This window comes from Brachyistius frenatus, unplaced genomic scaffold (assembly GCF_029030835.1).
Source record: "Brachyistius frenatus isolate BFR_SWC_R1_liver_20210118 unplaced genomic scaffold, ASM2903083v1 Contig_396, whole genome shotgun sequence".
In the NCBI taxonomy this organism is placed as follows: Eukaryota; Metazoa; Chordata; class Actinopteri; family Embiotocidae; genus Brachyistius; species Brachyistius frenatus.
Window position 1 is genome coordinate 1 of NW_027210995.1, and position 25,182 is coordinate 25,182.

Consider the following 25,182-nt stretch of genomic DNA (forward strand, 5'->3'; position numbering starts at 1 on the left):
AAAAAAAAAGTCATACTATAGTATGACATTTTTTGTGATTTTTGTGTCGATGAAAAAGTTATGCTATAGTACGACTGTTTCGATGACATACTGTGGTATGACTTATTCTTCATATTTTAGACAACATACTAAAGTATTAAATGTTTTAAATTTTTTAGGCCAAATAAAAAGTCATACTATAGTATGACATTTTTGATGATTTTTGTGTCGATGAAAAAGTTATGCTATAGTACGAATGTTTCGACGACATACTATGGGATGACTATTTCTTCATATTTTAGACAACATACTGAATTATTAAGCATTTTTAAGTTTTTTTGGGCAAAAAAAAAAGTCATACTATAGTATGACATTTTTTGTGATTTTTGTGTCGATGAAAAAGTTATGCTATAGTACGACTGTTTCGATGACATACTGTGGTATGACTTATTCTTCGTATTTTAGACAACATACTGAATTATTAAGCATTTTTAGGTTTTTTCGGGTAAAAAAAAAAGTCATACTATAGCATGTCGTCTAAAATATGATAAAAAAGTCATACTATAGCATGTCGTCTAAAATATGATTAAAAAGTCATACTATAGCATGTCGTCTAAAATATGATTAAAAAAGTCATACTATAGCATGTCGTCTAAAATATGATAAAAAAAAGTCATACTATAGCATGTCGTCTAAAATATGATAAAAAAGTCATACTATAGCATGTCGTCTAAAATATGATTAAAAAGTCATACTATAGCATGTCGTCTAAAATATGATTAAAAAAGTCATACTATAGCATGTCGTCTAAAATATGATAAAAAAAGTCATACTATAGCACGTCGTCTAAAATATGATTAAAAAGTCATACTATAGCATGTCTTCTAAAATATGATAAAAAGTCATACTATAGCATGTCGTCTAAAATATGATTTTGGTGATTAAAAGCCTGCGAATGCTCGTATATAAAAAGTAACATGGATACGACTTCAGTTTCACCCACCCGTATGAAGAGCGCCTCGAGCGGCTCCTCCGTGGACCGTATGGCCGACTCCACCACCGTGACCGCGGCCTCCAGCTGATCGCTGTGCCGCCGGATGAGCGATCGGACGTGTTTGAGCTTGTCGTCCTGCTGTTGGGTGATGACGCCCACCAGCTGCTGCTTGCGCTCCTCCAAGATGGCCACCAGGCCGTCCAAGCGGGTGGCGAGTTGTTCTCTCTGCCGCTGACCGTTCTCCTGAAGTGCGGGGAGGAACATTTAACGAAAGGTCTTTGAAAATATATACATTTTTTTTTTCTTTTTTAAAACCGCAAAACGCTTGCAAAACAAAAGACAAAGTTTCGTCGTTCCTTGAGGTCGACTTTTTTCCGTCGTGATGCTCCGACATCTCAGGAACTGATGTTGATTGTTTTACCACGTAAATGTATGCAACCCGCAATCTCACCGAAAGCGTGTAATACACCCGTCTGTCCACCGGAGGGAACCGTGTCAGTGTCACGCTTTATTTAAACATGAAAGCTCACATTTTCTATAAGCTAGAAATAAAATGTATCCTCCTGTGTGTGTGTGTGTGTGTGTGTGTGCGTGTGTGTGTGTGTGTGTGTGTGTGTGTGTGTGTGTGTGTGTGTGTGTGTGTGTGTGTGTGTGTGTGTGTGTGTGTGTGTGTGTGTGTGTGTGTGTGTGTGTGTGTGTGTGTGTGTGTATCTCACCTCTACGGTGCGACAGATTCCCTCCATCTGAGTGATGACCGCCTGGATGTGGTCGTTACTGGCGACCAAGACTGCGATGCCGTCGCTCAGCTCCGTCTGAAAAACATCCAGAGAGTCTCCGACATTAATTCAAGCAACGACCATCGTCTGAAAACACTCGAAAAAAAACACAACAAAACTAATGAGTTTGAATCACGTATTAATAAATGAACCAGCAGCTCGTCGTGACCTCGAATCTCATCTAAGAAGGACGTATTGATTTGCTTTATTATTTTTTTTTGGTGTTCTGCTGATGGCGAAGAAAATGTGAAGAGAATTTACACACCTTTCATTTCAGAATCATCACCGCATTTTTACTTATTTACTGGAGTCCTACACCTTTAAAAACTTATGATGTCATGATTATAACACGATTTATTGTCACGTCACGTTTTTGACATTTTACGGAGAAAATATTCACTCGATAAATCAATAATTGAAACACTTTCTGTATCAGCGACTGGAAAGTCTGTCAGCGTTTGTGTTTTCATGCAGATTACCAAACTCTTTTCTTATTAAAAAAAAAAAGAAAGAAAAAAAAGAGCGATTTGGCGGATGCTGCTGGAGGAGTCGTTAGTAATCCTGACACCACCAAGCACAACAACATGAGTCATCTGCTTCGAGTGTCTCATGACATCATCGCACATTTTTTAAATAGCCTGTTACAGCTACTCCGCCGTTAAAAGTGTCATATATTATCGCAAACATTCGCACTTTCTGCGTGGGCCAAATTATGAAAAAAATAAATAAATAAATCACAAAAGCTCTTGTTTTTCCGCCTCGAAGACGGAGGATCAACAACTCCTCCCTTGGGCCTCATCTACATTTCAGATGAGTGATTCAGAGACGAGCGTGAGAGATGGAGAGGCCGGCGGCCAAATGTCAACAAGAGCCAACTGCTCGATAAAACGCCGGCCGCCGTCGCCGCCGCCGCCGCCGTCTGCATGACAACACCGATGCGTTCGCTGCCCCGTCTTTGTGTCCGAGTGACGGAAAACGCAAACTCTGCTTCGACTCTGCACACAGAACGACGTCCGATATCGCTGAGAAATAACAACGTACGTGTTGGATCGCTTCACGTCTCGTTTTGTCACGACATTTCTAAAACCTCAAACAGGAAAGGAAATAGAAGGAAGATTTAAAAATAGAAACGAGAGACGGAGCGATAAAGGTCGTCATCCGCCGTTTTAAGGCACGGACTTTATCGTTTCCAGTATTTGGTGAACTCGGCGGCCGTTTGACCTTTAAAACGAGCTTCGGCTGAAGCAGCGGGCTCTCTGGGACAGCGAAATTAGACAAACGGAAATGAAGCGGAGTGGAAGCGAAGCGGCCCACGATGAGAAGAACAGTGATGTAAGGATGAAGCGGAGTGACGGGAAGGGAAAACCGAAGTAAAGTGAAGTGGAGTGGAATCAAATGTGGGTGCAGAGGAGCGGAGAGTCAAGCGGAGGGCAGCAAAGGGAAAACGACCAGAACGATAGCGGTGAGATTGTGAAGTGAAAATCGAAAGTAAAGTGAAGCGGAGTCGATCGGAGTGAAGTAAAGTGAAGCGGATTCGATCGGAGTGAAGTAAAGTGAAGCGGATTCGATCGGAGTGAAGTAAAGTGAAGCGGAGTCGATGGGAGTGAAGTAAAGTGAAGCGGATTCGATCGGAGTGAAGTAAAGTGAAGCGGATTCGATCGGAGTGAAGTAAAGTGAAGCGGAGTCGATCGGAGTGAAGTAAAGTGAAGCGGATTCGGTCGGAGTGAAGTAAAGTGAAGCGGAGTCGATCGGAGTGAAGTAAAGTGAAGCGGAGTCCAACGAAACGGGGGGTTCAGAGCGAGCGGACACTCAAGTGAAGTGGGATGAAATGCAGTGAGAAAAAGGTGTGGGTGAAATGAGGTGAACTAAACTCAAGCGAAGGAAACTGAAGCGGGGAACGGTTCTGTGGTCTGATTTTTAGAGCCCACCCTCCCCCCTCCCCGGCGGGATTTACTAAAAGCTCGTCGATTCTTTCACCTTCTGTCTGACGTAGACGCTGCCCAGCGGCGCCACGTCGCAGTCTCGGTGTCGCCCGAACACTTTGCACATGGAGCAGGTCGGTGTCTGGCAGGACAGGCAGTAGATGTTGATCTTCTCCTCTTCGTGTTCTTCACACGTCAGCTGCTGCTGCTGCTGCTGCTGCTGCTCCGGCTTCACGTTCACAAGCCTGCAAAGGAGTTTAAATAAGACGATTTTAGATTGTAGCTAAGTACAATTTAAGACCCTTAAAAAGTTTTCATTTACATCTTAGTTATCCTTAAAATTGGCAATTAAGTCCTTAAAATCCATCTTTCAAAGGTGTTAAAAATGACAAAAAGTTTTGTTTGATAAAACTCTTTTTTTTTAAATTATCAGACAACAGAACAAAATGATAGAAAAAAAAATTCTATCATTTTGTTCACTTGTCTGGTTTAAACTTTGTGGGAGAGTCCAGTCTGTCTAGTATTTCACCACCGGACGATTTGGAAACACATAGATCATGTAAGGAGATTCATTTTACGGGAAATTTACAATAATTGTTTAACCTCAAAAATGGTTCGATGAACAGATACAATTCAGACCAAAGATGTTTTTTTTCGAGGATACGTTTTAAGTTATCCTTAAAGAAAACATTTGAAGGTATTTCTTCTGAAGGCATCTGAAACCACATCTGGATTTAGGAGCCTGTTTTTTTTGGACTAGTTCGCTTTTATTAGGTCGACGTAGGAAAAACACAAAAATCCTGACATGCTGGACTTTTCTTCAAGGTTTTCTTCGAGGCCCGACACTGGAAACACGTCGCCGATGGCTAAATTGAGTCCAAAAATGGGTCTGAAGGTTAACCCGATTGTAAAGTATTTTATTTTGTTTCCCCCTTAAAGCAGCACTTAAAGGAAGATTGGCCTTTTTTTTTTTTTTTTTATCGGAATAAAGGATGTGAAACAAGTATATTTCCAGGTTTCTTTGTGTGGTTTTACATCATTTTTCTTCCAGATTAATCACCGCCAGACATTCGATTTATTTCTTTTTATTTTTCTTTTTAAAACAGAACCTCTCGCGGACATTTGATGGTTCTGGCACTCTGAACATCCGATTCAGCAGGAGCCAAATTTCAAACACAATAAATTTGTCCTTTTGTGTTCTGACGTGGGCGTCTCCGACAGAAATGATGATTAAGTAATGATATGTCTTTTTTTTTATGTTCCACCGAGTGAAATAAATGATGAGAAGCTACAAGTTACAAAACATTAGTGTGCGATCGCATCTATACCAGCCCACGCGGATATTAAAAGGGGACTCCGGTCCTGCTGTTTTCTGATGAATGCCTCATTTTAAAAGCTTCTATTTCAGAAGTGAAGGTGACAAATTAAGGATGACTTTAAAATCAGCTGTAGTAAAGTGTGCACACTAAGAAATCGCATGTACTGAAGAGGCTTCGACATTTTACTTTTTATGCAAAAGCCGCAAAGAGACTTCGGACAATTAAACGTTAGTTAGTTCGTTGATAAGCAGCAAAACGAAGACAGGTACGGTCGGATTCGAGGCGCCTGCTCGGCTGAATTATTAAAGCCACAACACAGCAGAAAATAAAAAAATAAAGCAAAAAGGTCACAGAAGGTGAGACACTGGTGAATATTTGGAAGTCGGAAGTTTTGATTTTTTTTTTTTTTAAGGTCTTTCTGTCCACAACTTATTTTGAGAAACCTGTGAAAGAATCAGGAGTTTCTTTTCTTTGTTTGATTTAGTTTGTTTTTTTTGTCCTTGAGTGTTTTTGACATTCTTCACCTTTCCCAGCATGCCTTGCGCGCGCTCACAGACACGTCATCTGCCCGTAATCATCAACCAGCGCCTCAAAATGTTAAAAAAACGAATTCCCACACGGTCCCTTCGGGGTAACGCACAAAATCAAGAAGCTGCACGTGTTTCCAGGCTGGTTGAAATATTTGTGTGAAAAAAAAAAAATGAAAAGAAAACATGGAGAGAAAATGTGTGACGTGAAAAAAACCAAACACAGGAAATGACAGTTAATCCCGTCGTATGATAATTTAAGCATGCGTCATTTTGTCATTATGAGGTTCTCGTTACTGTGAATTTAATTTGTGGAAAAAAAACAAGAACGCTGCCCACGAGTCTGCAGCTCTGCAGTCAGAAGCCCGTGAACGAGCAGTAATAGAATATAACACCGCCCTCTGTTGGCAGTCTCTCATTACTACAACATTAAGGTTAGGAGGGTTGGGAGGAGGAAACAATATCCTGCCGCTTATTTTCCTGTTGAATTTTATACTATTTTTAAATGATGACAGGCTTCATTAAAACGTTCAATAATCATCTTTCCGTTCTTTGACTTTGTTAAATTCCCCCCTCGTCCAATAAGTCGGACTTAAGAGGACCTATTGGCAGAGGTGTTTTATGATATTTATAATTATGTTTTCAATCGGTGTTTAATCACCTGAAACTAAGTGTCGTCGCGTGTCGTCGTCTCACCTGGAGGACTCCTGCTGCCTGTAGATGTCGATGATGTTCTCCACCAGCAGGTTCCTCTGCAGGCCGTAGACTCCGTGGCGGTCCAGCACCACGTCGCGGCGGCACGACGGGCAGCGGAAGCGTCCGCCGCCGGCCGGCACGCCGGAGGAGCCGCGGGAATGCCACAGGGGATTCGCCGACTGGGCAGAAAAAGAAAAGTGCGAACGAGGAGAGGCGTTAAGTCGAGTCCGGTCCAACTCGTATATCCAGTGACGACAAAATATAAAAGAATGGAAGTTTACATCAATATGCATAAAATATTTACCAAAAACATTTGGGACAAAAGTTTGTCTATGATTTGCTCACATTTGGTGATGAAAACTTATAAATACATAAATGAGTAAAAAGTGAAATTCCCATCCAGCCAATGTTTGCTTTGTGTGGTTGAACATCATGTTCTTTCCTTTCGTCTATCATTAACACATTTTAATCAGAGAGCTTAATCACCTGTTTTCATGAAAGATAATATCTCAAGAGCAACCTTCGGTAAACATTTAACTAAACGTGTTCTGAACACATTTCCTTTCCAGACTCTTCAAAGACTCCAAAATCCGAACAAACCAAAGAAATCTGTCCACACACCAACAAAAAGGACATTTGACCTGTTTTGTGCACGATTTTTTTAATCAATAGGAAAGTTTTCAGACCAAATTGACCCGTTTTGTCGCTCATTTTGTAGTTCAAAAGAAAAATAATCTTGTGCATCAAAATATAAAATAGAAATTAACATTAAAACAGTAAAACAAAAAAAACAACACTAAACATTTTTCAAAATATTTTACACTAGCACAATTTGGGACAAAAGCTTTTGAAGTACGGTTGCTCACATTTGACGAAACCGATAAATCCAGGACTAATGATTAACACGGGTTGCTATGGTAACGGTAAAAGAGAGCAAAGTGGATTTTGAGGACATTTTTAACACTTTTCGGGCGGGTTTTCTAATGTCGATGTGCTGCCAATTCTCCGGGCGCTCCAGCTTCCGAGGACTGCTTGGTGGACTTGGACCTTTAAAATTGATAAAAGACTAAAAACAACGGCGGAGCGTCTGAGGCCGCCTCACCTGGAAGATGTCGTTGGCACACTTGCGGCAGAGGTTGTGCTGGCAGGGCAGGATGACCACGGGCTTGGAGAACATCTCCAGGCACACGGGGCAGATCAGCTGCTTCTCCAGATCCTCCATGGTGGCTCCGCCGCCCCCGGCACCGGGCCCGGAGCTGCCCGGTGTCGGGGGCTTGAAGTCGAGGGCAAAGTTCATCGCTTCGGCGAGTGGGACGTCAGAGAGGACGGAGACGATCCGGCTCAACCGTCCTGCCCGAAAGGTTTGTTGGGTTTTCCCCGTATTTTCTTGCCTTTTTTGTTGTTTTTTTTTTTGCTCGAGCTGTTACACCATCTCCCTCAGCAGTTGTCCATCCATTTACTCCCCCCCCCCCGTCCCCGTCCCCCTCTCCCTCCCCATCACCCCACCTGGTCTCAGTCCCACAGCAGCCGGCCTGTTGACTGCTGGTATTTTTAGCTCCCCAGTTTGTTCTGGTTCGGGTTACTGTCTAAATAAACTGTGTTCAACAGCCGGACCTTTGGAAAGTCCAGGCGTTGAGGGGGGAGGTGGGGGGGAGAAAAGGGGGGTAGGTGGATGGGGGGGGGGGTTTGATGGGGGATCCTGACGATGTGATGCAACCCCTGGCGGCCATGTTGGAGGTCATTAGCACTTTGGCATAAACAACGAGGTGCATTGCTTCACTCGGAGGTCTGTTTAAACTTAGCATCTCTATTCAGAAAGTGAGAACAGACGTAGCGTTTTTTTTAGGTTTTTTTTTACATAAAAGTCGGCTGATTTTCTGAAAGGTTTGACGGATTGTTTTGAAGATTCAAGGCCGTGAATGAATCCTCCGTTTGTTCAGAGTAAAACTCAGCGTGTTTTTGAGGGAAAAAAATATTGTACAATACTCATAAAAATGTAAGTTTAATCATAAAAACTTTGAAAATCTTAACCATTCTTTTCAGATTTACATTATTTGGGTGTCATGTAGCTTTTGGAGGCTAAGGTAAAAAAAAAAAGAAAGAAAATTCAATATCTTGAAAATAATATTTTTCCAATATGGCCCAAAAAAAAATAAAAAAAAAAAAAAAAAATCAAACCAATGCTACATATCTTATTTAATCTTAGATGGATATTTATAGACTTTCAACACATTTTTGGAAGATACTGCACGCCGTTTGTTCGTTTTTAATCACGTTACTCTTGTAATAGTGACTTTTATGGTCAGATTTGTCTTGGAAAAAGAGGAAAAATAAAATAAATGGTTAGTCATGCACAGTTTTATTTTCATGCACACAGAGAAAGAGAATCGGGAGAAACGTGAGCCAAGAAAAAACCAACAAAAAATAAATACAGCTACACCAAAAACAAAAACCAACATATCCTCAGTACCTTTCTGAATGGACTGTTTAATTAGCCAATAAAAAGTTGAGGTATTTAGCACCAGAAAAAACAAAATAAGTAATGAAAAATATTTGTATGTTAAAAAAAAAAAATAAAAGTAGGCCGGCCTCAATAAGAAGTAAAACAACTGATCAATCACACAATAAATTAGCCAACTAAACTCAATTGAGAGCCTTTAAGATGCGATTTTTAAACAACCCCGATACGGTTGACCCAGAGACACTTTCCTGCCCTCCGACCTCCACAACAGAAGAGAAGCGAGGTCGCTTCCTGGCGACCGAAAGCACACGAGGTATTTCGCCAATCGACGGAATGGAGTCGGCTAAGCAGACTGAGCTTCTAATGGGATTACGGGGCTATTTATAGGCTTCGGGGAGGGGAGCCCTGCAGCAGAGTAAGCACACAGTCATTCATGCTGCAGCCAGTGTGTGAGTGTGTGCGTGAGTGTGTGTGTGTGTGTGTGTGTGTGTGTGTGTGTGTGTGTGTGTGTGTGTGTGTGTGTGTGTGCGTGTCCAATCGCCTATTCTGCACTTTTTCTTTGATATATCTCGTTAGAAAAACACACAAACGAGCCAGGAACACAAGCTGCACAGTAATTTAATCCGAACTCAATCCCACGTAGTTTATATGCCGCTGCTGCAAAGATCAAATGTGTATTAATTGATAAATTTTTCCTCTTCAGTTTTAAGACTTTATTTTGTATAGATTTATATCTTCAGTAAAAAACAACAACAACAACAACAACTGCTCTCTCGTCCAGATGCCACGTGTTAATCCTAGACTGTATATAAAAATGGACGTAGTCTCCAAGTCTGAAAAGCAAAGCCAATGCAGAAGTGTCCTAAAGTGCAATACCACAGCCGGCCAGTAGGGGCCGGAGCCGGGAAAAAAACTCCAATGTACTCCTATGAGGTCAATAAATGTTTTCCACAAGTCATCATGGTGTCATTAACTAAAATAAGGTCAAAAATAATAATAACAAACCTGAAGTTAAAGATTGTAATCTACAACCTCACCACTAGATGCCACTAAATCCTTCACGCTGCTCCGTTGAGACAATTTCACAAGCAAATACAAGACAGACAGGAAGTTACAAAAACCCCTTTTTATTTGGTTTAATAACTCATTTACACATCATCCACAGGGGAACCACAACAGTGAGTGACAAGCCCCGCCCCCACCCCCCTCCAAAAAAAAAAAAAAAACACCCAATAACATAAAAACCTCAGCTACAACGATTGGATGTTTTTCCATCATGATGTTTTCTACTCTTACGTTGAATTTATTATTTTTCTTGTCACTCTTAAAAAGACAAAAACAGGAATTCTGGTCGATTGTCCAACCGGTCAACTTGTCCGTTAACAAAAAGTCATCCGCTTCTGGAAGAACGTTAGCGTCACGATAACAGCTTTTAGCACACAAATTTTGATTTAACATCCAAGTTGACCCACCAGTCATTTCCCCTTTTTTTGTCATTTGAAATTTAAATTATGGGTTTCTGAGACATAAAAAAAAAAAAATGTATGTACACTGTTAAATCAGTTCATAAAACATGTCAATGAATAAGACTCTGTTATTTTGCTGTTTTAACGAGTTATTTACAACAACAACAAAAAAATTTAATAAATAATGTGTTTCAGTGCTTCATCACAATAAGAATTAATTGATTTCATTTTTGCGAGACAAAAATTGAATTCATAACGAAATGCTTTTTTTTTTTTCTTTCTTTTTTTCCAGTTTTGGCTATCAAACAATAAAAAAATATGACATGAAATGACCTTTAAGTTTGCAGACAAGCTGATATGTAAATCCATCAAAAGACAGAGTAGACAAAGCGACGGAGACACTCGCCACGATTCAAATTATGAGCAGTTTGTAATTCACAAAATGATCCAACGCGGAGCTCCGTGTTAGTTTATTGCAGTTCGACAGGCGGTACTGAAGAGTTTTAGCAGCTGAGATGAGTTTTAATGTGTTTAAATTTTACACACGGATACGCCGGCCTTTAGTTATCATGGGAGAAAAAACAAAAACAAAACAAGGAATGGGCTTAAAAAAAGACCTACGAGCAACAGTACTCAGCACTGGACTAAAAAACTCTCCACAACACATCAACTTCCACAACTTCTTCCACAAGTAAACAATGTTCAAGATCGAAGATCACATGGCAGCAAAATGTTCCCTCCTCCACATTTTTTCTTCAACTTTAAAATAGTGAAATCCAATCGAACAGTTCAACATTTTTTGGATTTTTTGTTTTGTTTGGTTGTGTCAATACCACTAAAATAAATATTAAGCTTTCAAATAAGCGTAAGGTTAGAAAGATTAGCAACAACAATGCACAAACCAGCACCTCAAACTCCGCAGTCAACGTGTTCATACAAAAAAAATAAACTGAAAATATGAACAAGTTATATTTCCCAAAATGTTGAACTATTCCAAATCCGTCTTAACTGGTTTTTAACTGTAGTTTGTGAATGCGAGACGTTTTTATGGGCCCGTCCGAGATTTCAGACTGATGCTCGCCCATATAACCCGTCTATATGTTCTAGTTCTGCATCTCGGCGAAAGGCTTTTTTTGCCCACCTTTCCTTCGTCCTTTTGCACCCTTTTGTTAGCGTCCACCAACACACACACACACACACACACACACACACACACACACACACACACACACACACACACACACACACACACACACACACACTTCATCTCGACTGAAACCTTCTAATGTATTTAGTGTTTTATGATTTAGTGTTATAGTGGCTGTGTTCATTGCACAATTCGAAAGGTTAAGAAGAAACACGGATCCGGATTCACTGGAGGTTTTTGCGAAAGGAGAGTGACGAGGTCGTGTTTCACCCGTCGTGTACGATATGCACGACAACGTAGAGGCGACAAAAAAAATAAAATGAAATTGCATCGGGAGTTTGCTGTTTGTTGACTTTTCCAAGGTACCGTTAAACTCTGAGGCAAAAATCGGAGAAAAGTTTGATATTTATGGTGCAAAGAATTAATGGATCAGTCGTCCAGTTTTGAATGGCTACGTGAAGCCGTTGGCTTCGGTTCGACGCAAGAACGGAGCGCAATTACAACGCAGACATGACGACAACGAGTGTGTGTGTGTGTGTGTGTGTGTGTGTGTGTGTGTGTGTGTGTGTGTGTGTGTGTGTGTGTGTGTGTGTGTGTGTGTGTGTGTGTGTGTGTGTGTGTGTAAGCAGGAAGTCCGTCCCACGTTTCGTGGGTCCAGTGCAGTACAACGAGGGTCCCATGCAGCCGGCGGGAAACGCATGCACGTCGTCGAAGCTCGGAAATCTTCAGTTTTTTTTGGGCTCAAACATTTAAACATCAAAAGCAACGAAACTCCACCCCCCACCCCCCCCAAAGCGAATCGTCACAGCTTTCCGCCTCCTTTTGAAAGAGGAATATTTGTTTTAAATCCTCCCTCCTCCCCCCCCCCCCCACCAGACTTGGCATGAAGAACTAAGTTTGAGAGGATGGTAGTGCAACGTTGGACAAAAAGAAAGAAAAAAAGGACACAAAACAAAAAGACGTACTCCACGCCGCCGTCGTCAGGTCTTATTTCGGAGTTTCCAAATTTAGCGCTGACCTCCGTTTGTGGGGAAACTCCAACGCAAGTTAAAGGGAGAGAAATGTAGTAGTAAAAAAAACAACCCAAAAAAGCTCCTTATAGTGACCGAGGGAGTCCAAAAAAAAAAAAAAAAATGGAGGTTCGGACAGAGGAAGAGATTCCAGTTCTGGTCCGGAGAAATAACGAGGATCACCTTTCTGTCATGTTTATCGCCGTCTTTCCGCTCGGCGTCGATTCCTTGTCGGTTCTGGAAATGGGATGAAAGTAGAAGGAGTTCAAGCCGGAACCCGGCGGTTCTAACTGGACCGGCGCCGAGTTCACGTCCAGCCCGGGGTTTGGATGAAGAGACCGGGGGCGGGGGAGGTTGTGTAATTTGGAGTTCCCTCCCGACAGGCGTGGCCGGTCGGGTCGACCGGGTCGGTCGGAGGCGGGTCAGGACCGAGGCCCGGCCGGCCGGGTGGTGGCGACGGTGGGCTGGTGGTTCTCCGGGTCTCTGGCGGGCTGGCGGATGTGGCGGGATCGTAATGGGGTCTCGAAAGGCTGAAGAGGAGGAAATATTTCACTTTATTGCACGTTTTGAAACATGAACTCCAACTTGCCGCCTTCGGGTGTTCTCACGTGTATTTTATTTTATTTGTCTTTAAAAAAAAAACCTCCAGAGTATCTCACCTTCCTGCTCCTGCTAGTTGAGGCTCATCCACGCCGTCACTTTCCTGCGGGAGGAGACGAAAAGCAGCAACTTCATTGTCGACACGCTAAAAACAACCAAAAACTGTCATTGCAGGTCCGAAAAAATAAATTAAAAAAGACATCTTTTTTAAAATACATGCAGGATTCAGGGAGGCGGGGAGGGGGCAAAAAAACAAAACTTTACAACAGAGCTGGAGGTGAATTAATCAGAAATAAAAACTATTTATCTTAAAGTCTTGAAGGTGCAACGAGACAAAGATAAGCTGGAAATAAATGAGAAAAAAAAAAGCGACAAATGCACATTGAACAGCGATCTGACGACGTGCAGCCATTTCTGTCACGTCAGCGAATATTCGACGACACGAGTCACACTCGTCTTCCGGCGGCGGAGAGCGCTGCGAGGAGACATGCGGGCGACGAGACAAGCTCCGACAACGTGATGGTTTTGCTGCAAAAATAAATAAATAAATAAATAAAAATAAAACAAACGTGCGTGAGCTAATTGGACAGCAGGAAGCGGTTTGTTACGGATGAGTGAGGAAGCAAAAGACAGGCAGCTGACATGCAGAAAAAACCCAAAAAACGAATAAAACACCGAGGATGAAGACGGCTTCCCGTGACAAGACAGGAAAAATAAAAAATATGGAGGGCGATGCGACACATAAAAATAAATAATAATAATTAAAAAAAAATCGAGACGTGCTCTTACGAGTCATTTCGACTCTGGTAAGGTCTCGCCGGGGTTCTCCTCCCCCGCCGGGCCGGCCGAGGTCGGCGGCCGGGGCTCAGGTGCGGCGATGGGCATGATGGGCAGGGGGATGGGCTTACTCGGGCCTTCTGGGCCATCTGGACCCACGTTAGATGTCGGCTGGACTACGATTACCGCGTTACCTGTTTGGGTCGGGAGCACGAAAACACCGATAATCCTGGAGCGTTAAAAGAGAAGCGTGAAATCCACCGCTTCCATTTATTTATTTATTTTTTCCTAAAAGGAAGGAAGAAGTTGTCTCATCAAGGAAAAACGCCCAAAAAAAAAAAAAAAAGTGTCTATTTTCACCCCATGAATAATTGTGTAAACTTAATTTTGTGCATCTTATAATTTAATATTTATTTACTGCATGAATCAATGCGAATGCAGTTTTTGTTTTGTTTTTCGGGCCCTGCATTCTCTACATATAAATACACAGAAAAAGTCAGTCAGTCACAAAGCAAAACATTTCAGTTTAGTGCACATTAACATGAAACACAACCGTTTTTTTCCCGCTCCTGAATTATAAATCGAATTAAAGTACGTGTGTGAATCGCCCAAAAACGGTGACTAAATTCTAAATGGTGGAACTTCCTGTTGAGTTGAGGTGCTTTTTTTGTTCATCCAGGTGTGATACACATGTCCAGCAAATTTCGTGCATCTCGGTAAACGTAGCCGGCCGGGGCTGTGGTTTAGGAGGGCGGGGCTAGCGAGCCATTTGGCCCCGCCCACTACAATACTTCAGACTTTCGCCACGACTGACGTCGCGGTTCCAACTTTAGTGAGTTTTTCCGAGCACGTCAAAGCCGCCAGAAACAGGCGATTAATCTTAAGGGAGAAGAATAAATAACAGAAGAACAACCGCCTGAATAACGACGGCGCTTTCGCGCCACTCGGTGCTCGGGTCCCGATGCGCTCTCGCGCCACTCGGTGCTCGGGCTCCGACGCGCTCTCGGCCACTCGGTGCTCGGGCCCCGAACCGCTCTTGTGCCACTCGGTGCTCGGGCCCCGACCCGCTCTCGGCCACTCGGTGCTCGGGCCCTGACCCGCTCTCGGCCACTCGGTGCTCGGGCCCCGACGCGCTCTCGCGCCACTCTGCTCGGGTCCCGACGCACTCTCACCTCCGTCCTGCTCCGCTTTGATCTGGGCCTCCAGGTCCTCGGGGTCCACGTACTGGTAGTTGTCGTCGTCGTCGGGCGGTTTGCACTTCCCGCAGCAGAAACAGCAGCAGCAGCAGCAGCAGCAGCAGGTGAAGAGTGTACAGCACAGCACCATGCCCTGCGGAGGGAGGGGCGAAGGGAGGGTGGCGGTCAGAGTTTAAGGCCACGTAATCACCAGCAGGGGGAATTCAGACACAACTTTAATCTTTATCTCCAAAAATTTAACTCAGAAAATAGCGGGCGGGGTGGAGGAGGATGATTCAATCTTTTCAACCAGATTAGAGATGTGATTTCTAGAAAGTTAACAGCGCTGCAACATGTTTATGACTCGTGAACATAACCAAGAGTCTGTTTTTAAGATGTAATAATACGATTTTGACACTAGAGAAATTTTCCTTTGGGATTTTCCTCATTTTAGAAGGAAACAACTACAAGAAATAATAATATAATGCATCATTTCTGACACAGTGTCAACAAAAACATTATGAGCTTTAAAAAACATTTATATTCCAGATCTGTTGTTACTTTTTGGACCTAAACAATTTTCAATATTGCATTTGCAGTTTATAAAAAGCCTTCAACGTGAAGTGACAAATAAATATAAATCTTATAAATGGATGAAGATTCAACCTTTTAATCTTTACGAGCTTTTAAAAAGTGTATCAGGAAGTCAAATGTCAAATTCACCTGACTTTCAGACTAAAAAGCTGAATTTCCACGACCTTTAATAAACAGAAAAAACATGCTGCCGTTGTGCCGAGTAGACAAAAAAACCAAAAAACATTTCTGCAAAAAAAGAAATCTGATGTGATATTAAAAGAAATTAAAAACATACTGATTAAAGAGGCAAAGAATTTAACTAACAATAACGGTAATTATCTCACAAGCTAAATTTTTTTTGTATTTCTGTCAGCGAGCACGAACGCTACCAAACACACACACTGACAACAACTAGCTAGCTAACGTTACAGCTACATCCTCGGAAAATATTACATTTTGATCAAATTCAAACATGCAAAACAAAATTCCCTGATATATAAAAAAAAAAGAAATGATCAAATTCTTTGACTTTGGCTGTCTGGAAAAGAGTTTTTAAAATTCTCTGAAATTCCCTGATTCGTGGGAACGCCGGTCCACAAAGATACGAAAAAAATCCAATCAAATAAACGAACCTTAAACCACCATTTGGACATGAGGAAGTAGTATTTGACGCTCTCCTCTCCGAACTGCTCGGACACGTAGAGGCCCATGGAGCCGTACTCGTCGTAAATCTTCCTCTTGGTGCCATCGTTGAGGATGGAGTTGGCGTTGTTTATCTCCTTGAACTTCTCCGCCGCCTCCGGGTTGTCCGGGTTCTTGTCCGGGTGGTACTTCAGGGCCAGTTTTCTGACGGGAGACGAGAAGGCGAGGCGTTAAAAGCGTTTGAGTGGCGGTGAGTTCGAGGACCGGTGAGTTCGAGGACCGGTTCCTCCGCAGGGAACCCGGGACGCCGTAGTTGTAACCATCACACGGCGACACATCGTCCTCCATCACCAATTCAAGCTCCTCCTCCTCCTGACTGAAACTTCTTTATATATTATTAATCAATTTCTAATTGGAACCAAAAGAATTAGTTGACTGCAAACTATTTTCAGAAAGAATTAAAATATTTGTTTTGTCATTTTTTTTACAGAAATGCCAAAATTCACCAACATTCAGCATCTAAACTTTGAGGATTTGTTGCTTCTTTTTTTTTTGTCTCGTGATAAAAAAAAAATCATTTTCAGATTTAATAATGCTCGTCGAGCAACTTCACGACATCTCCGTGTGATTTAAGAATTTTTAATTGGCCTGTTTCACAGTTTTAAGACACTTTAAAGCCCAAAAAAACCAAGGGACCAACTTTGGAAATAATCACCAGTCGATTGCTCGACTTAATAACTAAAGTAATTTATCAAGGATTAAAAAAAGTCAAACTAGATGATTCCCAGCTTGTAAAATTGAAAGTTTTGTCCTTTTTTTTGTGTCTGTTTTATATCACTGAAACGTGTGAAGACGTCATTATGTCGGAAACAGCAAACAAAAGCCAAACGAGCAAAGTAACCACGTCGGATCGGGTTCTGGAAACTCGTTTCACAGTTTTTACACCGGAATAAACGATTTAACTGAAAGGATCATTTCCACGGGTCGTTAAGGTACGTTTCCCAAACGATTAACGCAAATTAAAGCTAAAGGATAATCTGGAGCAGCTATCCGTCCCGAAGACACGGTTAAAGACATTTTACAAAAAAATAATAACAATAAGTAATAATAACTGCGGACGTCTCACCGGTACGCTTTCTTGATGTCCTCGGCGGTCGCTCCTTTCTCCAGCCCTAGCACCTTGTACACGCTCTCCCCGGCCGTGGACATCTTCCTCTGGGGACGGGAGGTGTTCGGTTCAGCCATGGCTCACCTCTGTTAAGAGAAGAAAAAAAAAAAAAGGAAAAAAAGATTGAAATTTACTGGATCAAGCGTCGCGAGCTTACCGCCGTGTTGCAAGACTCCTAAACTCTCAGCAGCAGCAGCCAAGATCCAAAGTAGTTTTGTCGCCAACTTCCGCCCGTTGCTGTTGTTATTGTTGTTTATCGAAGGAGCGGCTTTTTTTTTTGGGTGTAGATTTAGTCGTCGAGCGAAGACGGAAAAAGTTTCAGAAACCCACGGTGTAACACAGGCAAATGAAATGGACGAGTTTTAAAAGTTAAATACGATCCGACGTGAGCACTTTCTGCAGCGATAAAGAAGAGAAGTAAATATATCAAATAACTATATATATATAAAAAAAAAAGCTAATTAGTTAAAGGGTAATATGAATAGTGAATGACACTTCAATAACTTGTGGAAATCTTTTTTTATTGACTTTGTATTTCATGAGAGAAGTTGAATGGCAGTCTATGGAGAGTCTTTTTTTGGAGCCGACCTCTGGTGGCCCTCGGTGGTATTGCAGCTTGAGGCGGTTTCTGCATCGGACTCACTTTTCAGGCTCCGAACACTTTTATATCCAGTCTACGATTGAAACCAGTGGTTTTCTGGAGCCAGCACCTAGTGGCCCTCCAGTGGTATTGCACTTTTTAGGCACTTCCGCTTTGGCCCTTATTTTTCAGACCCCGGAGGCTACGTCCACTTGTACATACAGTCAGTGGTAAATCCTTGACAAACCGCTAGTTACTGCTAGTTTACGATGATTAAACCTTAGTTCTTTGGGTTCGTTTTTTTTTTTTTTTTTTAATAGAAAACACACAAACACACACACACACACACACACACACACACACACACACACACACACACACACACACACACCGACCGACTCTCACTCCGTCACACAAATAATGCCAACAGGGTCATTGACTAAAGAAGATTACATTTTGCTGATCTCACAGATTACCCGTCCAAGTCCGTGTCAGAGGAGGCCGACGTCCCGGTCGGAGTCCGGCCTGTACGTCCCGACGCACACGAGGCGAACGACCGCACGGCGGGAAACGTGCCCGGAAAACGAGGGAATACGCTGCGTACGGCAGCCGTAAAAATGAAGCCAAAACAAGAGCTTTTTGAGATTCTGAATCCTGAAGAGCGCAAAAAAAAACCAACCAAAAAAAATCCAAGAAATCCTTGAAAGTAAATAAATACAATACAAAATCTGGGCCTAATCACGCGGGATTATTTGACATATTTACAGACGAGGCAGATTTCCCCAAAATGGATTAAAACGCCGGACGAATTTGCAGCTATTATTAATAATCACACGGTGAGCTTTTGTCCCCCCAAAAAATGTAAAGACGTATATTCACGTTTTAAAGACAGAAAAAAATGGTCGCGTACGCGTGTGGTTTCGTTTCATTGAAACTTTACGAACCCCAAACATTTCTGTGGTTCCTGTAACCAAGAACACATCGGTCAGATGATGTTGTTTTTAAGATGTTAAGCCCTCATTACGATGTCATCGGCTCAAAAGAGAAATTAGCGGTCTGAAGATGTAACAGAAGGACACACCAAGGTTCAGTTGCTTCGGAAATAATTGAAAATGTAAAACTTGCCGTTAAATGATCTGTTGTGAAACTCACGAAGGTGAATTTGACGTTCGAGACGATGGTCGTGATGACAACAGGACCTCGTCTGAGGTTTATTTTTTGAAAGACGAGTTGAACGGGAGTCTACGGAGGCTTTTTGGATCCGACCTCTAGTGGCACCCGGCGGTATTGCAGCTTAAGACGCTTCCGCGTCGGCCTCATTTTTCGGACCCGGATCTTAATACCTGCACACTTCTCCTGCGTCGTCCTTCTCATGTGTCCTCTTCCTACATCTCAGAGGACATCGTTTCCGATACATCGTGAAAACTCGGCAGATCAAACCGGCCCGATCAGGAAGCAGGCCAGAACCGGCCAGAGCTGCCGCTCGCTCAGAAACATCCAGCGCGTGTTCCCCGGCCGGTGAAAGGTCGTTTCCGAACGAACCCGAAGGTTTAAGCTCATTAGGACGCAGCGGCTGAAGAAACAATCCGCGATGGAGCGTCGCCAGACCCCCAAATACTCGTGCTCGGGTTCTGGCGACACCGAGCCGATCCGTTTCTGGCCCGCCGGAACAGATACTTTAATTTTCTGTCCAATCGAGACCGACTGGAGCGGTTTTTCTTTTCTTTCTTCTCGAGTGGTTTTAAAACAGGGGCCAAAAAATAAAAATAAAAATAAATGTACTCCCTGAACTCGGCACCATTTAGCCTGCCGGGGAATACACGAAAAGACTGTACGCAAATGTACGAGAGAATTGACGCTCTTTTAAAAGCCGAAGGGTCGTCGTTGCTATCCTTCCTCGAAGTTAATTAATAAATAAAAACTATACAAGACATTTTTTTTAAATTTCTTTTAAAGTATCCTCTGAGGTTTCGTTTTAGTGCGTTAAAACGTTTGGCACGGTGCTTTAATTTCACCCTAAACGTGGTATATGTGGTTTATTAAATCAAACCCCTAAAATCTTTCAGGCGAGTGTACGCTCACATTACCTTCCGCTCTCTTCAGACTCGCTTAAGTTTAGATCCTCGTCCTGAGTGCGTCTCTCGGACGGGACAAACCTCGAGTGAATTCTGATTTAATAGCCGACCGGCCTTCCCTTTATGGCTTTTCGCACTTTAAAAGTGATCTATTTTATTTTTTTGCATCTAAAATGAGACGATTCCCGCCGAATCAAACTCGTATCTCGAAGCGCCGCATCAGCAGCAGCTTTGTCTCTATTGTCTCTCATCCAATTAGCAACGAGCTTCCCTCCTTGAAAAAAACTAAACTAAACAAAAAAAATAAGCTTCATACTGCTTACATGCATTTGCAACAGATGGTACTCTCAAGTTAGCCTCGTCTTAGTGCTCGTTATTACAGTCATTTAAAAAGATTAGTCACTTCAGAGTTTATGTAAACGGAGAAGCTCTGAAATACAAACCTGTGAAATATCTTTCTTTCTTTTTTTTTTGATCTGGCAAGATGGCAGCGACAACAGCATCTCACGCTTTCACTCAAGATCTCCCACTTAATTACGCTCAAGTGAATAATAAGGGAAGAATAAAAAAAAAAAATGTATAAACCGGGTGGAAATTATTCTGTGATTGTGCAATAATTTGTTTTAATGCATAAAAATTCACCGGAATGGAAATATATTTTAGAGCGAACGCTCCTGTCGACATTTAAAAAGGTATAAAAATGAGTAAATATGTGAAAAGTAACATTATATCTGCCAGACTGGATTGCTGGAGGAATATTACAGATTGCATAATAACACGTTTATCGCTGCTCCATTGTAACGACATACGGTCTGGAAAAGAAGATTTAAAAAATATATTTTTTCTATTCGCCAGATAACCCATTTAATATCTTTCAAAAAGAAGATTTGATCCTTCCAGCTTTTCAAACGGGAGGATTTAACACTGCAGCACATTTGTATTTTTCCACAATTTTATTGTGTTTTTAAAAACCCAATTTAAAAAAAAAAAGAAATTGTATTTGATTTCTTGGGGAAATAAACTGCAGATGTATTGATAACCATAATAAACATCGGTCGGGGCAGTACACGACAAAACGACTGAAATGAACCCTGAGAAGATGAGTTCAAAAAAATAGAAGAAAAAAAAAAAGGACAACATTATTCCTCGGCGATGGAGAACGCTGCAGGAACAGATGGTGTTTCCTGCTGGAGTCGATGTAAACACTTCTCCCAAAAAAAAACAACCACCAAAAACAACAACAACCACCTATCCACCGGACGGAGGAAGCAAAAAGCCTTTGGATATTTCCAACGTGAAACGCGCTGCACTCGTCAGACTGCGGGTCGATCGATCGGGTGTCGCCCGGCCGGCTCTATTAGCTTAATTACACAAACTGCAGACTTTTCAAACGGCGCTGCTTTAAAGAGCCTTTTGACTTTGTCTCTGGAGACGGAGTCTTTACGAAGTGCGGAGATTTATTCAACTATCCACTGGGATTTTATTTTTTTTTAGCTGTTTTCTTTGCTTGCGTAATAAAAAGACGCAAAAAACAACCTTTAATTGCCTTTTTCTTATTTCCAGCCGTCGTCTCTCAGCTGATGTGATGCTATTTTTGTGCCTTTATTGTGCAACGAAAATGGTTTTGAGAGCAAATGTTTTCGCACTGCAATCGAATTTTTTTTTTTTTTTTTTTTTAAGTTAAACCACCAATAAAAAGCCCCGTTTTCAGCGCATGTCCCGCCCACTACATCCGACTCAACTCGCAAACGTTTTTTGAACGTTTACTTTCATAAGCAAAACGCTGAATTCTGTGACCAAAGCTGAGAGAATTTGTTTGAAATGCAAATAATTTCATTCTCAGTTCATATATTTTTTCTTACAAACTTGATTTTTGATTGCAGAGAAAAATGTGCTCTCAAATTTTTTTTTTTTTTTTTGTTTTTTGCTTGCATAATAAAGACACAAAAACACCTTTATAGCTAACGGCATGTGTTTCGCATCAGATAAAAAAAAATTTGTAGACATCACTCGCAGGTTTGCAGTGATAAAACCGATCTAAACATTGTTTTGCGTATTCTTAATATTAATAACTTGGTATGCAGTTAACAATGACTTCTATTTAGACCGTTTTGTACTCATAACCTGCAAATGGCAAAAGGGAGAATCTAAAAAAAAAATCCAAAACAGACAAGTCAAACAAAAAAAAAACTGCCTCAGCAAAATAGACCCTGACCTGCACCGACCGAAAGACTGCTAACAAAATATGTATTTAACATCCAACTAAGCTGCTTAAAACAGAAGAAATCTACATGCAGTTTATCAAAAATCACTTTTCAAGCCAAAATCTACCAACATAAAGAGAAATTAATGAGCCTGGGCTGGAAAAGTTCTTAGTTTATTATTCAGATCCAGATTTAGAAGTACTTAAATGATCATTTTCAAAAAAAAAGAAAAGAAAGAAGCTATAAATAGCAAAGAACCTGAAAGCATCTGACTCCTGTTTCGTGCCAGCTCAATAAAGCGTCTTTTAAAAAAAAAATTTTTATTGCTGGAGATAAGAGCGCCTGTCAAAAACCAACAAATGAGGGAAAAATCATGTGAAGGCTGCGGGCAACATGAATATACTCATTCGGTGAGGACAGCAGCTCTTAAGATATTCTGCAGTCTTAAAATAGGCGTCTTTATTGTTAAAAATAAAATTTAAAAAAATCGCTTTCTTAAGGTGTGCGACAGCCGAGGCCAAGAAAATTCAAATCTGTCAGACGGCTGATGTTCAGTGTCTGATGAATATTATAATTAAAAGCCGAATTGTCCAGTTTCATACGAATTAAATGCTGCACTTTGTGGACCTTTAACGTTAAATTCAAACTAAACAAAAAGAAAAAAAAAAAGTAGGGAACATACAGCATCACTGTATTTTTTTTAAACCCTGAGTTTAGTCTGACAGGAAGACGTGACTCTCAGGCCGAGTACCAAACCTCCAACACACGGGATTGATAAGACTTTAACACCAACATTAAATTAAATTGATTAATCCACTACGCAACTGACAAAGTTACTGATAACCGATTCATCAGTGGGTTAAAGCAAAAAAAATGTCAAAAATGTGCAGGTAAGGGCTTCTAAAAATGTGAATATTGACATTTTCCTACTTTTCTATCATAATAAACTCCAGCTGACAGCTGCACAAAGAAAAAAAAAAAAGAAAATACAATATATTAATGAGAAATTATGACACTGACCAATCAATTTGATTATGAAAGAAAATAACTCCGGGACGCGCTGACAAGGAAAGTAACCATTGTCATGGAGTCATCTGACCTTTCACCTTTCCCCTGGTTTTCTGTGGTAATTACTTTAAAAACAACAAATGAGTCAAACTTGTACTGTGGGGGGAAAAGAAAAGAGGTTTAATCGCTGTAATTATTACAACATAAGCAGGTTTAACCAACCTCACTGTCTGGGTATGCTGATTATTTCCTCATAACACCACTTAATAATTCAACTCAAACTCATTTTGTTTCGGATTATTTACTTAACGTTCAACAGATTTGCAGGCTTTTCCTTCCCATTACGACACTATAGGTGCAGCAAAGCCACGAGAAGCTTTGTTTCACCACCGTTTTCTGAATATTATTATTGTTTTATGTTTATGTTTTAAATACTGTTGCGATAACAGCAACAACAAAAAACAAAAAAAAAGGTCTGTCAAATCAGTTACTGATCTGCTCCCCGCATCAAACGTGTAAACACACACATTCACATTATAAAAAGAATAATTGGGATTCAGAGCAGCTCTTCAAAAGGACTTTTTTTTTTTTTTTGTACATAAAATAGTCAAAATATATATTCAGAATTTGATTTGTGATGATGGAGGACTCGTGACCACCTAGAGACAACCTGTGAGGTTAAATTCAGGGCAGAGCAGCCTCTGCTCCCCATCATTAGGTCATTAGATCACGCCTTAGTAAAAACAGAAAAGACCTGGTACCTGGACTCAGGAGGGGTTTTATTTTCCGTGGTGGGTGTTGTTGTTGTTGTTGTTGTTTTTTTAGGCAGGACATTTGCCTAAAGAAAAAAAGCTAACCTGAATGAATAAAAAAAACAGAATAAAATGCCCACGTGGGGGTGATTTCAGGATCCCGATGACGTGTGATGAAGGAAGGAAACCCGCGTGATGGTCGTCTGTTCGTCCTTGTGGAGCTTTAATCCTTCACTAATCTCCCTGCACACCAGAACTACTTTCTATTTTACCCCGGGCCATTCAGAAATACAGGTTACCAGGTTCTTCATTATTATTATTATTATTATTATTATTATTATTGAGCACGTTTTATAGCTTTATTTCTCCTTTTTATTCCCCGTCAGGTATCTTTCTTCATATCCCTCCATAGATAACTTTTAAAACGACACACGTTGCAACTTAAAAGGATAAAAAAAAAACAACAACAACAAAAACTTCCTAAATAAAATGTACTGAAAACATCTGTGTCCCCCCCCCCCCCCAACCTCCCTCCCCCCCCCTGCTACATAAAGCAAACCAGCTACTAGCTTTGAAGCAGCCAGCGGCTGTGGCGTGAAGACCAAGCTGCATTTATAATTTGGTTAATTTAATATATTCTCGTCACCCGGACGCGGACTTTGTCCCCCGATCTTTGCACAACGTCGACGAAAGGCCGGTTTTCAATTCGGCACACGCCGAACACATTTACACGAATTCATTTCGAGCGATTTAAAAAAGAAAATCCCCACAAAAAAAGAAAAGAAAAGCGCCCTGATCGTTGGTGTTTGTAAGGACCGACAGCTGCCACCGCCCTCCAAACGTACAGGGACATTAAATAAAACGGTGTTTATAACGCTGTTGGGGGCGCGACGTCTGAACCGGAGGACCGGGCTTCATAGCTGCGAGGTACCGCGACGGTGCGCTGAACCCTCGCTTTGCTCGAGACGCACGTCAACCGATTCCTCTAAAAATGACCGTTTTTTGAATGGACTTCGGCGTACGTGACCGTGACAGCTACCCCCCCCCCTCCCCACTAAAAAGAAAGCTAACCTTAAAATGCTAAGCTCGTGGCGGCGCCTTACCTTGCGCGAACTGAACACTGTATATCTCGTTGTGAGGTTAGCTGGATCATAGAGGCATCCGGTGTTAATGTCTCGACTCCCAGTTTTAACGGGTGAGAAACGCGGTTGAACGGAAGCTCCCCGGTGGCGGAGGTGTCGGGTAGCCTGCTGTGGCCGCCGGGTCGCCCGCTTCGTGTGTGTGTGTGTGTGTTGTGTTGTGGCTCCTCCTTCCAGGAAATGAAGGGA

The 25,182-nt window shown here is 41.6% G+C and overlaps 2 protein-coding genes across 3 annotated transcripts; both read right to left on the reverse strand.

Moving 5' to 3' along the window:
* Positions 1–982: 982 nt before the first annotated feature.
* On the reverse strand, positions 983–7,656 carry trim54 (tripartite motif containing 54; the record flags this gene model as incomplete). The annotated part of the gene is made up of 5 exons (XM_069724817.1): positions 7,316–7,656; positions 6,214–6,392; positions 3,727–3,916; positions 1,690–1,785; positions 983–1,216 (listed from the first exon to the last, which is right to left on the reverse strand). Coding segments are annotated over exons 1-5 (894 nt in total), but the record flags the coding sequence as incomplete, so codon positions are not given.
* Positions 7,657–12,158: 4,502 nt separating this feature from the next.
* dnajc5ga (DnaJ (Hsp40) homolog, subfamily C, member 5 gamma a) lies at positions 12,159–25,153 on the reverse strand. Of its 2 annotated transcripts, XM_069724813.1 has the most exons (7): positions 24,958–25,152; positions 17,194–17,321; positions 16,058–16,271; positions 14,847–15,003; positions 13,687–13,868; positions 12,957–13,000; positions 12,159–12,827 (listed from the first exon to the last, which is right to left on the reverse strand). In XM_069724813.1, the coding sequence occupies exons 2-5, from the start codon at positions 17,310–17,312 to the stop codon at positions 13,690–13,692; spliced, it is 669 nt and encodes a 222-aa protein (XP_069580914.1). In that variant the 5' UTR covers positions 17,313–17,321; positions 24,958–25,152; the 3' UTR covers positions 12,159–12,827; positions 12,957–13,000; positions 13,687–13,689. The 2 variants fall into 2 exon arrangements, with proteins under 2 accessions (XP_069580914.1, XP_069580916.1); XM_069724815.1 differs by lacking the exon at positions 13,687–13,868 and having other exon boundaries at positions 24,958–25,153.
* Between the last annotated feature and the right edge of the window lie 29 nt (positions 25,154–25,182).

Coding starts and splice junctions, on each gene's coding strand:
- dnajc5ga (XM_069724813.1), bottom strand. CDS start 17,312: ATGGCTGAACCGAACACCTCCCGTCCCCAGAGGAAGATGTCCACGGCC. Junction 16,272..17,193: donor GACATCAAGAAAGCGTACCG/GTGAGACGTCCG, acceptor GTCTCCCGTCAG/AAAACTGGCCCTGAAGTACC. Junction 15,004..16,057: donor TGTCCAAATGGTGGTTTAAG/GTTCGTTTATTT, acceptor CTCCCTCCGCAG/GGCATGGTGCTGTGCTGTAC.